General features: G+C 36.2%; 1 protein-coding gene across 1 annotated transcript; it reads right to left on the bottom strand.

Annotated features, from left to right (window-relative positions):
• Positions 1 to 636: 636 nt before the first annotated feature.
• On the bottom strand, positions 637 to 12,504 carry lman1 (lectin, mannose-binding, 1). Its single transcript, XM_054612130.1, has 13 exons — positions 12,231 to 12,504; positions 10,799 to 10,953; positions 9,933 to 10,040; positions 9,320 to 9,381; positions 8,894 to 8,993; positions 8,600 to 8,723; positions 7,889 to 7,947; positions 7,598 to 7,730; positions 7,227 to 7,414; positions 6,306 to 6,385; positions 2,535 to 2,697; positions 2,316 to 2,440; positions 637 to 1,138 (listed from the first exon to the last, which is right to left on the bottom strand). The coding sequence occupies exons 1-13, from the start codon at positions 12,490 to 12,492 to the stop codon at positions 1,102 to 1,104; spliced, it is 1,596 nt and encodes a 531-aa protein (XP_054468105.1). The 5' UTR covers positions 12,493 to 12,504; the 3' UTR covers positions 637 to 1,101.
• Between the last annotated feature and the right edge of the window lie 1,977 nt (positions 12,505 to 14,481).

The raw sequence follows: 14,481 nt of genomic DNA, 5'->3' as shown, positions 1-14,481 counted from the left end.
TAGATTCTTGGTCTTCTTATATCTTTTCTGTGTATAGATACAGATGACGTGGAAGTGGCACAGACAGGGCTATGTGTTGACAGACAGTAGCTTTAGTGTAAATATGACTAATACTCTATGAGGGATTTATAAAGTGTTGTAAAAATTTTTTTAGTTGTAGACAGATTTAAGGGAATTTTTAAGTGTTTATTTATGTATTTATCAATAATCTTTAACCTCTAACTGTTGTATAAAGAGATAATGAATGTGTTAAACTGTAGCACACTGCAAGGATTTCTTCATGTGTGTAATTGTATCATGCAAACTGTTTATTCACAGAAATGCCACTTTAAAATATATGTAGTGAAACAATCAGATTTGATAAATGTCCCTGTAACTACATAGTGTGTTTTAAACCATTGATTAGGTGTTTATGTGCTGCATATAACAATAAGTAGGTGGTGTTTTTATGATGTTCTACTGATGAGGGCACTAACATGTTGCTTGTTACATTTCTTTTCACTTTACTCTAAGATGTACAGTTATAAATGTATGTGCTGTAGGTGCTGAGTGGAACAAACTGTTATGCAGGTGAGATTCAATGCAGATGGAAAGTAAATATGTGTAAAAGTATCTCACATGATGCAATAAGCAGACTACACAGAGTGATTTAGGTTTTCTGTTTATGTAAATTGTTCATGTAGAGTACATGTCAGATTCTGACATGTTTGACTCGATCAAAGCAGATAAACAGAAGCAGACATCTGCTGTGAGTTCTTCACCAATAGTTCATTATTTTATACAAAATTGCACATTTTAAAACACAGGTTTTTTGTTTTTGTCAATCCGGGTTTCATGAAATGGGATTCGGGGGAAGATTTTGACTTTTGAAAACAAACTCAAAAATGATCCGACCCTCCAAAAATACTGCAAGGAAAATGTTACATCATGTTTGAAATACAGAAGACAAGCTCATATGCAATGATTTACTGATCAAATTAAAAACAACAAAACTAATTTTTTTCAAGTACAATAACTTACAATCTGAAAATAATCAAACTAAAATAATTACCAAAATGGACATCCCTCATTTACACGCTTTCTTTTCATAAATGCATTTCATCAAAAGAACTTCTTTGCTGCTGCTTCTTGTTGACTTCTGCAAGAGAAAAGGAGAAACAAAAAGTGTTAGACACAGTGTTGGAAGAAGTACTCAGATAAATCTTCTTCAGCAAAACCGCAAAGTAGAAATACTCCGTAACAAGTAAAAGTCCTGCTTAAGATCTTACTTCAGCGAAAGTATATAATTATTAGCATCAGAATATACTTAAAGTAAAAAAGTACAAGTAGTCATTATACAGAACTGCCCCTTACAGAATAATGTATATCATATCACTGGATTATAATTGGTGATGCATTAATGTAAATATCACTAATGTTGCAGCTGGTAATTTCAACTACTTTATATACCGCCGGTAATCCATAATAGTACATTATAATTTATTAGATGATTTATAATTTGTATTTATAACCTGAATCCACAAATTTACTAGTAACTACTGTTGTTAAATAAATGTTGTGGAATAAAAAGTACAATATTCAAGTTAATACAATACACAAGTTAAGTAAAAGTACTTCAAATTTGTACTTTAAAAGGAAAATTTGCAGATGTTCAACCGCATCTCTATCTATCTGAGTATACTGTGAAAAACGATTGCAGCTCTTGCAGATGTTCTCTGTGTCTCTGGAGCGCAGCTGTAAAATCTTTTGTAAACTCGTCCTTCCTGCATCCAGTGACGAGGCGGTGACTTGCTCGTGGTTAAGAAGAACTAAAAGCTATTTCATCTTGGATTTCTGGTCTCCACCGCCACCATCAACCACCGTAGCCGCGGGGCGAGCTATCGATGCCCCTCAAAATACATAACTTCTTGTTCTCTTTGCTTGTATTGCAAACGGCGAAAGTGGCATCCACATCAACAAAATATGAATGCATAAGTTATTGTGACCAAACCAGAGTTGCTGATTGTTGGAACAGTGGAGAGGCTAACCAAGATCTGTTTGTGAGTTTATTGCTTAATTTACCAGACTAAAAAAGATAGAAGAGCTTGTGTAACAAAGCAAACTCGTACCCTGGAGATTTGCAAGCAGGAGAATCAGCTTTCTCAGTCAACATAACATGTATTTGAGAATATATTTCTTCCACATAAAAAGGTGTCAAATTTTCCCTTTAAGTACGTACTTTAGTAAATGTACATAGATACATTAGACTAGTGGTTTAAGAGTTGTTTAAATTCACAAGCACTCGTATCTCTAAATGAAAATAAATGACGTCTTACTTGTACATGACGTAGACGAAGAACAGGACCGACTGGACGACAATGAAGATGACAAAATGAACAGTGGATAAGCAGGTCGGCATGGGAGGCATCTCGGGGCACTTCACAGCCTTCTCAGCTGGATTCTGTGGGTGAAAACATACAAATAAACAGGAGTTCAGAAAACCCTGATCTATTTTATAAACTGCTCCATGTGAGGCTCCACACTGGGATCCATACCTGAGCATTACGCTGGACCAGGTGCTCCACGTCCCTTTTGACTACGTGCAGATGTTCCTTGATTTCGTTGAAGTGCTGAATGGTCTCGTAGGATCCTATGCCGCCTGCGTTCCCCTGGTGTTGGACTGAGCCGATCTGTTTCAGCGACTCGTAAAAGGAGTTTCTGCAGGGACAAAGAAAAGACACATTAAGTCCCTGTAGAAGCGAAAAACATTAATACTGCAGCTGCTTTCCCCCAAAGGACTAAATTATATAATCTTAAATGCAGCAGGCTTTTAATACCAAATAAAAACCTCTGCAATAGAGTCAAAATGTTCTTTTGACAATTTCAGTCTATGTTGGGAAACATGATGTACAGTAAATATGCTGTGTGGTATCATTTATTTACAGTAATACAAATTGTCCAAAAATTAATCTCTTAATCCCTATTCGCTGGAGGCTACATATTGTCAAAGTTTGAAAAACAGAAAATTACCATCTGATAAAAGAGGTCATGATTGCTGAATTAATCCCTTATCAAAACATGTTCTTACAACAGATTACAAGTACAGGAGGTTAAGAAACAGACCGCAGAGGAACGCTATCTGGAATCCATAGTCTAGTCATCATGCTAAAGCCCAAAGAAATAGTGATTGAAAAGCTGAAACGGAATATGAAAAGTGAAAAAACAAAATAAATGTAATCATCGCAAACGTATTGTGCCCTTTATTTGGGAAGAAGCAGTAAGTCTTTCCAAATTGAACAATTTTTTCACCATTATTGGTTTGTTTGCTAGTCAGAAACTTAATTGTCCTCAATGGGGAAAACACGTCTTTTTTTGGTTTGTCTGTGTCTAAATCAGAAAAACAAAGTGTGTAGCTACAGTATTTTTAGTAAAACATTTCCTCTTTGTGTGTCTCTGTGATGAAACCTACTGATGCGTTTACACCTAAGTTTCTGCAACTTCCAAAAACTTTAACACTGTAGCATTAGCAGTAATACTAGACCTCATATAAATATAGTTTATTATATGTTTTATCATATTTTGGCTAGTTGGGTATGACAAAAGGTTAAAAAAAAATAATCCCACCAGCATCTCTAAAGTGCACTTACTAACATTTTATATTCCGTTTAAATAAACCTTCGTATAAAATGATGTGCCATTTGTGGTTCTGGCGCCATGACTTCCTGGCGTCACTGAGAGGTTGCCAGGCAACCAGAGCAGACTCAAGATAGTCAAACTACTCCTTTAAGTATGTTTGAGATTGAGAGGAGCAGAATTAATGGTTGAGAGGGTTAAAAGTCATCACTAATATGTGCTAATGGTGTTTATGTTTCTAGTTTTTGTCAATATAAGTTACCCAAAAACTACACCAGATAAAATACACACTGCAAAACCGTTACTGTCATGGCTCACCAATTATAAAATGTCACATCTGTATCCTCCACTTTCAATTTCATCAGTGAATGAAATACAGTGTAAACCGTTCTCAGAAGAGAATGAAGACATCTAAGCCTGGATCATATTTCTCTACAAAATGTAATTTCTTAAAGTTGATTACTTACAGGGAGAAAGCAATAAGTTTCCCTTATCATCTTAAACACATCTAAGACGATTATGAAAAAATAAGTGAGTTGACAAATGAAAGGACCTCCAGCAACGCAAAGTACGAAGGCCCCGAGGGGAAAAGAAATCAATTGGAGGTAAAGCGTGTTTTGCCCGTGTATGACAGATGTTTTTAAAGACTACTAATCTGATAAGGACAAAACGGTGCTAAGATGGTGGTCTTTTCTTGCTCGGCCACATGGCTGAGGTCTCAAAGGATGGACAGGGATGACACATAAACAAAATCTAATTTGTTTCACAGAGAGGGGAAAAAAGAAATCTCCCTTGAGAAAGTAAGTGAGCATTTATGAAAGCCTACATCTAATCTTCATCTGCTACAAGTGACCTATTTATGAGCAGAAAGCCCTCCTTGGGGTCTGAGATGAAGTCCTATCATAAACTCTGTGTTTAAAAGATGGGCCAGGATAAACTAAGAGCTTAATCTACAAAGTAATACAGATCAGTTGCTCACATTAGCGCATTAGAGGGAGCAGCTGCAGCCTTTTGCCAGGGTATAAACTTATATTTACAGCATCAATCAGCTCACTCCTGTTCACTTCTGATAATGTGCTTTCTTTAAATTGAAACATACAGAAACACTTTCCTCACAATTATAATTCACTTGGGTGGAATTAGCAAATGAGACACGTTGTAAGTGAGAGTCTGGGTCCATGTGAGTTATGGGTCAACAATATAATAAAGAAAATCATGTATTTGAGGATGAATGTCTTGTTGGATTTAGGGCATATAAACAGCTTGGTTTCTTTTATGACACACGAGACTAAGAGATTAATGTTACATAAAATAAGATCTTTAATATCTTGTGATTCTGATTAATTCTTAATGCAGATGGTGTATAAAAATTAAGACACACAATGAAACAGCAGCCACAGGACAAACAAGTCCTTAATTAATAAATAAACGCAATTTCTTTGTTTAAATTTAGATTTTTAAAAAAGGGTGCAAAATGCTGATGTTAATTAAAGAACTAAAGACAATTAAAAGCTGAACATAGAAGTAAAACAGTTGACTACAAATAAAAAGACTAGTTGGAACATTCATAACTTAATTATTGGTGAAATAGGGAAAAGAAAAATCATTAGAATCCCCTCACGATTTTATGAGAAGGGTTTTGAAGAGGTAATTGTTTTTAAATCTGTTGCGTGCTCATAATGACTAAGCCCACAAGCACCTTAGGCGAGTAATACAAAAGCACAAGACACAAGCGCTAAACATCAAAACATTACATTCTGAACACCTAATCAGGCTGACTTACTATAAGTACCAGAATCAAACAGTCATGGAAGGCACACCACCATAAAATCTGTTAAGCTGTATTATCCGAGCATTCAGGCATTAAGGAGACCATATTCATAATTAAAGAAGGAGAAGAAAAAGATTACAGCTGGATATTACTATATCATGATGTATGTATCAGCACTGATATCAGTTTTATTCACGGTGATGATAAAAAACTTTTAAAAACCGAGTCACGGAAAGTCCAATTCATTTTCTTTACTTACTTCCTTTATTATATATATACCGTATATATATTTTTTTTGTTTAAAGGGTAGAGGTGCGTAACGTTTGTTTTTGTTCCGGGTCAAGCGGGGTTGGTGCCCCCTCTTTCTAAAAATACATGTCATTTTTCCTTGATGGCACATCATAAAAGGCAATTGTATTTGTATTTGATCCAAATATTGTATAATCCTGCAAAGCCCAATAACAAAGGGTTAAAAAAAGAAACTGGATGAAATCTTTAGGCTGCTGATAAACATCCAAACTCCTGCTGGGAAGTCCTGTTTTTACAACAGGTGTAAATTATGCAACTTCTTAACTCCTGAAATGCAATTAATTTATTATGTCACAACAAATGAGTAAAATAGTCTAGAGCTAAGATCAAGGCGGTGTGATGATTATCCAGTTTAGCGCTGAAGCTTCTAGCGTGTCTTTGTGTGGGAACGTGCATGTGACTGACTTACTGCTGGATTATCGGGCTGGCAGACACCTGTGATGTTGCAACCGCTGCATCCTGAGATTAAATATGATTTAAAGGATTTAACTGCCAGGATTTCCTTTGTTTTTCACAGTAGTATCACGGATCTCTCTTTATGTTTGTTGCAAAAACAACAGCTAGTTTTTAAGACCGACCGACCGTCAACAACAATGTCATTGTTGTTACTTACCTCAGATCATTCAGATTTTTCAGAACCTCCTGCTGGTTGGCCAACACGGAGCCCAACTGTTGTTGACCTGCAGTCTCCAGCTTAAAGAGAAAGACAACATGATGGTCTGAAGGTTAAAACACCCAGATTTGATTTGATAAAGCGGTCATAAAAATAAAAAAAGGTTAGTAGTTTTTATAACCTGTTATTAGAACCGTTAACAGTTAAAACAGTAAATAATACGGATATGAATTCACTGGGCTTTTCTTACGTGGTGATAATGATGAGCAGGCATTTTTAAATCAATTAACTGACATTCATAAATCCGGTACCATCCAGTGTTCATTTTGTTAACGGAAACTATGACAAAATATGTTCATCAACTACCTTTTCCTCCATGACTAAGATGAGACGATGACGAGATGGCATCAACTGTCTTTAAACGCGAACGATGAAGATAGCAAAGAAACATGAAATACGGGACGAAAAAAGACGAGACTAAAATGTAGTTTACGAGATACAAAATTTCCCAAAATTTCTCTTTATTTTCGTCATCTTCCAACTTTTCTTCTCCTCTCTTTGAAGCTGTTTTCTTTAGATAATGGTAAGATGAAAATGTATGTAAAGCAAGTTTGACTAAATTGACATCATTTTTGTTTTGGCTGGAGTAGATGGACTGAAATAGTTAATATAATCTGATGTAAAAGGACATGGACACATCAGAACATAGCTGACAAAATTAAGAGAGAAGACATTCTGCCCAAAAGTATTGACTAAAACATTTTGAGTTGTTGTCGACTAAAACTAGAATAAAACTATTAAGGAAGAAAACGACTAAAATGTGACTAAATCTTATAATCATTTTCTTCTAAAGACTTAGACTAAATCTAAAATCGCCTCCAATATTGCAACTGGTACCATCGTTTGCATTGACACGCTCACCTGTCCCGACTCGGCGTTCGTCCCCTTCTTGGCGACCTCGTCCGTGATGACGGAAACATATCGGCGCTGCTCGTCCAGGATCATAGCGAGCTGTCTGTGGAGCTGTTTGATCTCCAGGTGGATCCGGTTCTGGCCCTCAAACACCTGACGGATCTCCCGGTCATTCACGGTCTCATACAAGTCCTCAACTGAAGAGGATGCAAAAGATTTAAACCAATTAGAATAAAATCTACATGCATTATATTTTATATCTTCCAAACCATTTAATTTGGCTTGTTTAGATTATATAAAACAGATTACAAAGAGTAAAAAAAAACAACTTTAAACTTTATGTTTCTGATCACTTCATGATTTGGTTTCAGAGAACTCACTTGGCTCTCCCTGGACGTCTGGGTGCTCTTTCTGAAACTCCTCTTTCTTTTTGTCGAGCTCTTGCTGGAAGTTCTGGAATTCCTCCTGGTACTTGTCCTTCTCTTCTTTAGGAATCTCAGATTCAGGTGGAGGCTTCAGAGGGAGAGACAAAAATAATGACCCTCTGAACTCAATAGAGGCTGTGCTTGGGCTACTCGTGCACATACATGCATGCGCACACAGAGACACACGGCTACAGAAAAGCTCACATTGTCAAAGTATTAGGAGCTCTAGTTATAAAATGTAGGTACCGGTTGCTGGCCTGGCTCTGAGAGTCTGAACAGCAAGAAGGACAAAACGTCATGGTCATCTGATGGAGGAAAGAAATACTGAATTAGAAAATGATACATATTACAAATGATGGTAGTCTTAACATTAGTGCGCAGTAATAACAAGGTTAGAAGGGGGTTAGAATTTAGGGTAAAGGGTGAAACTGGGGTCATAGCAAGGCAATAACAGTTACTTTGTAAAATCCTGATTATAACAAAGGTAATATACGTATATTTTTTGTAATAGGGGGATGGCAGGTCAGAAACAAATCAGTAATACTAGGAAGAACAGCTCAATAGGGGACACATTCTCATAAATAACAATAAGGCAACATAATTGTTTTATTTAGGGTAAAACATCAATACTGGGCTAATATAAATTAAAATAAATTAGTTTTAGAGAGTAATAATGGTGGTAGTGATAAAGTGCCGAAATATACTAATAGGGTCATTTATGGAACTAATATCAGAAAATATAAAATAATATAAAAATTGTCCAGGAAATCATCATATTGAAATATCTCTTCTTTCACAAAATTAAAATGCATATCTGCCTGTTTGTATTTATTTAGTCTGGATTCTAAGTGGCTCAAGAGGGACAGTATAGTTTAAATAAGGACTAAGAGGAAAAAACTCAAAACTCACATTTAACTCCCAACTTAAAGTATTTTCAACACAGAGAACCAGTTATACCTGCTAAACCACCAGTGGCAGCTGAAATGCCAAAGAAGCCTTCAGTGGGAATGACCATGTTGTCCACTTTAGTGCAGAACTCATAGTCGTCTCTGTCGGGAGTGAAACCGTTGTTTATCATCACCTGAGGAGGAAGACAGAACAATGATTACCGCTGACTGTGCTGATCATTAAACACGTGTGATATAATAAGATTAGAAACACTGGCTGAAAAGTGTCAATTATTAATGACTTAGACTTCTTTTGTCTTCATAAAGAGCTTAATTTACAATCGTTGTTTTATGGTTCTCCTACCGTCAGCGTCTTCTTGTAGTACGTTATTTTGGCTCGGACGGGATAGGGTTTGTTGCGGAAGTCTCGTAAACATGTGCCGAGGGCTTGTGTGGTGCCGTCACTGGATCAAAACAAAAAGAAATTGACAAATTATAACAATTGCATTGAGCACAGTGCTCCACACAGAGACTTAACATGAGGTGGAGTATTTTAAATAAGTGAATAACATGAATGTATGTTTTTGTAAACACTTGTGTGATTTCTACGATAAACTGAAATGGCATTGAAAAAGTGATTTAAAGCTTTCACTGGCCCGGGGGAGATTAGGAAAGATGGAGGATTATTTACTTTCCAAGCAAATATAATCATATTTCCTAATCTTCTTTAAGTTGTTAAAATTAGAGTTGGTGATGACATTGGAGCAAAGTGAAAGAACTGTTTACTTACTTTGAATGGTCATAAACAAGTTTGCCGTTGTTTCCCACAACAACTATAGCTGGGTTATTTTTCTGGAATGAAGATGGAGGAAAACAAGGAAACACATTAATCCTTTTGTTCTGAGGACCAGAGGTGGCTTTGCTTTTATGTAATCTCGTTTTAAAAATATCAATCCCATACCTGAAATAGATAATATTAAACTGTTGTCAGACCTATGAAAACATTTGTTTTGCATAAAAGTGATCTATCTATCTATCTAGTCTATAAAAATAAATAAAGACAAAACAACATTTTTAAAGTATTTAAATGACCATACATAATAAACACATAAATACTTAAAAAGTTGGAGCAAAAGTAAAGAAAACATGTACATGTGGGTTTTTCACAAAAATTAGCCAAAACTTTAAGATTGTGAATATGTATATGTAAAGTAAATCCGATCAGATCATAATTATAAAAAAATAATGATTTCAACACTCTTCCTGTATGACTAAGCCCGTTGATAATAATCAAACAGAAGCCAACAGATTGATTTTGCTGCTTAGAATTCATAAAACTCTTTCGGTAACACCCTTGGAAATATACAATCATAAATAGTTACGGCTAAACAATAAACACCGACCTTTCCGTCGTTGTCAAAGGAGTCAAAGAAGATTCCAATTCCATTCCACTGGTCGGCGGCGCCGTACACGGGACCGTCGAGGCCTTGTTCAGTGGTGAACCACACAGCCTGAGTGACAAAAAGAAATGTGGTGCAAATGTTAAGTTTGTTTAAGCTTCCTTTATGAAACTAAAGTCAAAGACAGCGGCTATTTACTCTTTCAGGTTTCTCTCCTAACAAATAAGTTAAGTCAGGTCAACAGTGAATATTGGAGTAATTGTTACAGGTATATGTGTTATAGTGCCGCTATAAATTGATCCAACACAAACAGGATGTGCACCATCCTATACGTGCATTTGTTCCATATCGGATATGCAAAGTCTGAGAGGCAAAAAGTATCTTACTTCAATGTTGTGACAGGATAAGGTGAATTCTTAGCTCTATTCCATGTGGTAATGGTTGGTTTATTCATCAGCTATGAGGTTGGAAATCATTTGGGTGTTGTGGATTAAGTGTAAACAGCAGGCTAGTTCAGATTGGTATTGGGTCATTATGATAGCTAATCTACAAACCAGAAACTCAACCAATAATTCCTCTTTTTGGGGAATATTAATATGTTTTCATTCATTGCTCATCCTGCATAAAACATAACAAAAAAAGTAAGTTCCATTTTACTGATTTTGATTATGAAACATGAGATTAAAGTGAGTAAGAACATGACCAAGCATTCAAAGCCAGATTCATGATGCTCAATGCTACAAATACAGTTATGTGGGAACTGAAAAAGTATTAATACGCAGCCCTAGTATAGTAGATAGAGTATGTCAGTTCAGTGTTGTGCAGACAACTGCCTCATTAACCAACACAGTTGTGTCACCCCTGCTTACCAAACCGTCCGCTCCCATCCGGCCTCTTCCAGATACTCTGAAGGTCACCTCGGCCTCCCAGTTGTCAAAGTTGACTTTGTTTTTCGTCCACACGGAGCCCTTCTGACTCCGGAGGGACGGCGTGATGCGAACCTGGTCTGCACTGGGAATTGCATCTTGGATGGAGAGGAGAAATGGAAAGAATTAGCAGGATATTAGTAACATGTTATTTTCTAGGATTTCAACAACATATGTAGTGTTTTATTTAAAAAAAAAACACACACACACAAAAGTAGTAATATTCTGCGAGTCTGTTTCTTCCACTCGAGCTGACCTGTCAGTAAATTCATCATACTGTTATCATGAGCCAGCATTGCCAGGGTGTGCCTCCTTCTTATCTTTTTACTGCAGTACCTGATTAACTAAGTGAGGAACATTATTGCTTTGATTTGTTTTAACAATCTAGGTTTACTCCATGCAACATAAACATTTGCATACTTGCGTACTGAAACGAGTTAATGTTGCTATTAAAAACTTGCTGCTTTTCTCATTTCCATATCATTGTAACTTGAATAACTTTGGGTTTTGGAAACATCTTGAAGACCTAAGCCTACAATAAAGCTCTGCAAACTTATGAAGACCATATATATATTTGTTTAACTCAAATTCCCAAACAGAAGCTAGTTTCAGCTCCCCAGTTGTGAGGATTTGCATATGTTCTATGTTTTCTAAAGCAAACACAACTAAGGTTTCGTACTGTCGGTTGGAAAAAAACAGTTGGTGGCCTAGGGGTTGAAGTTGATCATGTGATCAAAACCTCCCTGGTTTGAGGCTTGTTGCACACATACTAGGCCATACCACGTCCACCTGTCAGTGTAGAGGAGTGTCTTGTCAACATTATGCCTTAAAAAAAGGAGAGAAAATACCCCCAAATGATACTTTATGATGTCATCTTTGACTGTGGGGAAAATTTGATGGACCAAAATGATGAATCAGCAGATGTCCCCATATAATCAATGCAGATATAGGGGGGGATGCATGCAGATTAATCTCATGTTGCTGCTTATTGAATGCTCATATCAGTAAGTGGACAACTCACTGTGTGATGCAAGAATCCAAAGGCCAGAGGGAAAGCTCAACACTTCTGCTGCACGTGTCAGACTGTAATAGACAGACCTTTAACACAATCAGCCTAGGACACATTGAATATGGCTTTAATTATTACATAAAGGCTAGGGTGCTTAAATGCATGAATTCCCTGCTGCAGTTTTGAATGGACAAAGAAAACATCTGATTTCTGAACATCCCTTGCAGAAACACGTCCCGTTATAAAAAAAAAAAAAAAAAACCCTGACGTCAGCCGTCCTCGTGTCATTTTGATACACTAGTGTTTTGCATTAAAACATCAGCTGACCAGCAGCTCTGTGATGTTGACAGCTGGACAACAACTTACTTCCAGTGTGGATCCAAAACGGGATACCGCCGTCGGTCTGGGACAGGTGCGGTCCCTTGAAGCTGTATTTGTACTCGAATCGCCGGTGAGGAAGCTCCTCCGACGTGGAGGCACCGGGGGAGACGTCGGCGACACCGCGGTGCAATATGACCGATGTGAGGAAAGTTATTATCAACAAACGAGCGCTTGCAGCCGGGCGCCGTGCTATGGACACCGCCATGTTTCTGTACCACTGCTGACGTAGCGTTGAGGCAGCGAGCATGACGGGATGTCTGGAGGGCCAACAGGGCGGTTTCTGATTGGTCGGGGGGCTTTTTTTCTTTTTTTTGGGTCCTTTTTTTCTCTTTTCTGCTTTTTTTATTTTTTTTTATTTTAAGGTTACAGCTGAGGTCGACACGACAGGCCTTCTGAGCATGAGTCATGTTATCTGCAAAATGAATAAAATTACAGACATTAAATACAAACATCTTTATTTATATAAAATAAGCACTGCAACTCATTTCTTTCATAATTAATCTGCCAATACAAAATGTATTGGTTAGTATACAGTACCAGTCAAAAGTTTGGACACACCTTCTCATTCAACTACTTTGAAGAATCTAAAATATAAAACATATTCTGGTTTGTTGAGCATTTGTTTGTTTACCACATAATTCCATATGTGTTCCTTCATAGTTTGGATGTCTTCAATATTAATCTACACTGTAGAAAAAAATAAAAAATAAAGAAAGAAAAACCATTGAATGAGAAGGTGTGTCCAAACTTTTGACTGGTACTGTAGATTTAAAAAAAAAAAAAAAAAAAAAAAGATACAGACTAAATACAAACATCTTTATTTATAAAAAAAATAAGCACTGCAACTCATTTCTTTCATAATTAATCTGCCAATACTTGTTTAAATGTATTGGTTAGTATACAGTACCAGTCAAAAGTTTGGACACACCTTCTCATTCAACTACTTTGAAGAATCTAAAATATAAAACATATTCTGGTTTGTTGAGCATTTGTTTGTTTACCACATAATTCCATATGTGTTCCTTCATAGTTTGGATGTCTTCAATATTAATCTACAATGTAGAAAAAAAATAAAAAAAATAAAGAAAAACCATTGAATGAGAAGGTGTGTCCAAACTTTTGACTGGTACTGTATATTTAAAAAAGAAAAATACAGACTAAATACAAACATCTTTATTTATAAAAAAATAAGCACTGCAACTCATTTTTTTCATAATTAATCTGTCAATAGTTGTTTAAATTTATTGGTAAGCATATAAAACATCAGACATTGTCAATCACCATATCCCAAATTGTATTTTACATATTTTTACATTTAAAAAGAAAAATGCTAATCATAATGTGAATGCTGATACTGGCTAATGTTATTGCAAATATACTGACACTACTGCTAATGCTGACACTAATAGTCTTGTAAGACTGATGGTAATAAGCTTATGCTAACGGTAATAATAAAAAGATATCCTAATACTACAACAAATGCTATTGTGACTAATACTTTGCTAATACGTATATTAATGTTAACACTAATGTTAATGCTATGTCAGAAAACAGTGAAAAAGGCTCATCACAATTTCCTAAAGCCCGAGGTGATACCATTAAATGTATTGTTTAACTTCACCGACTCTCCAGAGAAGAAAACAACAGAGCTGCTTTTCCTAAATGACAAGTGAAAATGTCTGTTGTGATAAAGGCCTATTTCAGAATTTGACAGATGATTTCACTACTAAAGTAAAATATCATCTAATGTAGGCTGTCAATAGTTACTTTGTGCTGAAATAGGGGCCAAACATGTGTTAATCTAGTTTTAGCTGTTGAATCGTTTTAGTTTATAGTGTGCTCACATGTTGCATATTCCTGAATAAAGTTCTGTTTAATCAAGTGGACACAAGAGAAACCAAGGGGCCCGGCAGCAGTAAATTAATCCAGCCATAGTATATATATAAATGTCACCCCATTTGTCCAAAAATCTATGGTCTTGCAGTGATGATTGTGTGTAGGCTACATGAAAAAAGATTCTTAAGGTATCCAGAAATGTGCTTTCAAATGATGTCATTTACATTGAAATATGTTGAGCTAATATGTTCAGTACATGTGGAATTAAAAAACGTATTTTATGATCCACAAATAGGCCTAATTAGCAATCAAAGACCCACACTGTAACAAGCAACAAACTTATCTGTCAGTCAAAATCCTAATAGAGGTTTAACTCCTTTCAGCCGCTGTAGGCTCGTCA

Source organism: Anoplopoma fimbria, chromosome 14 (genome assembly GCF_027596085.1).
Source record: "Anoplopoma fimbria isolate UVic2021 breed Golden Eagle Sablefish chromosome 14, Afim_UVic_2022, whole genome shotgun sequence".
Taxonomy (NCBI): domain Eukaryota; kingdom Metazoa; phylum Chordata; class Actinopteri; order Perciformes; family Anoplopomatidae; genus Anoplopoma; species Anoplopoma fimbria.
Note: the sequence above shows the minus strand (reverse complement) of the source record. Positions and strands in the feature narration are given on the sequence as shown.

Excerpts from the sequence above, each read along its gene's own strand:
- lman1 (XM_054612130.1), bottom strand. The coding sequence starts at position 12,492 with ATGCTCGCTGCCTCAACGCTACGTCAGCAGTGGTACAGAAACATGGCG. Across the intron at positions 8,994-9,319 it reads CTTGTTTATGACCATTCAAA|TGACGGCACCACACAAGCCC; the intron begins GTAAGTAAACAG and ends GTTTTGATCCAG. Across the intron at positions 2,441-2,534 it reads TGGTCCAGCGTAATGCTCAG|AATCCAGCTGAGAAGGCTGT; the intron begins GTATGGATCCCA and ends TTTCACCCACAG.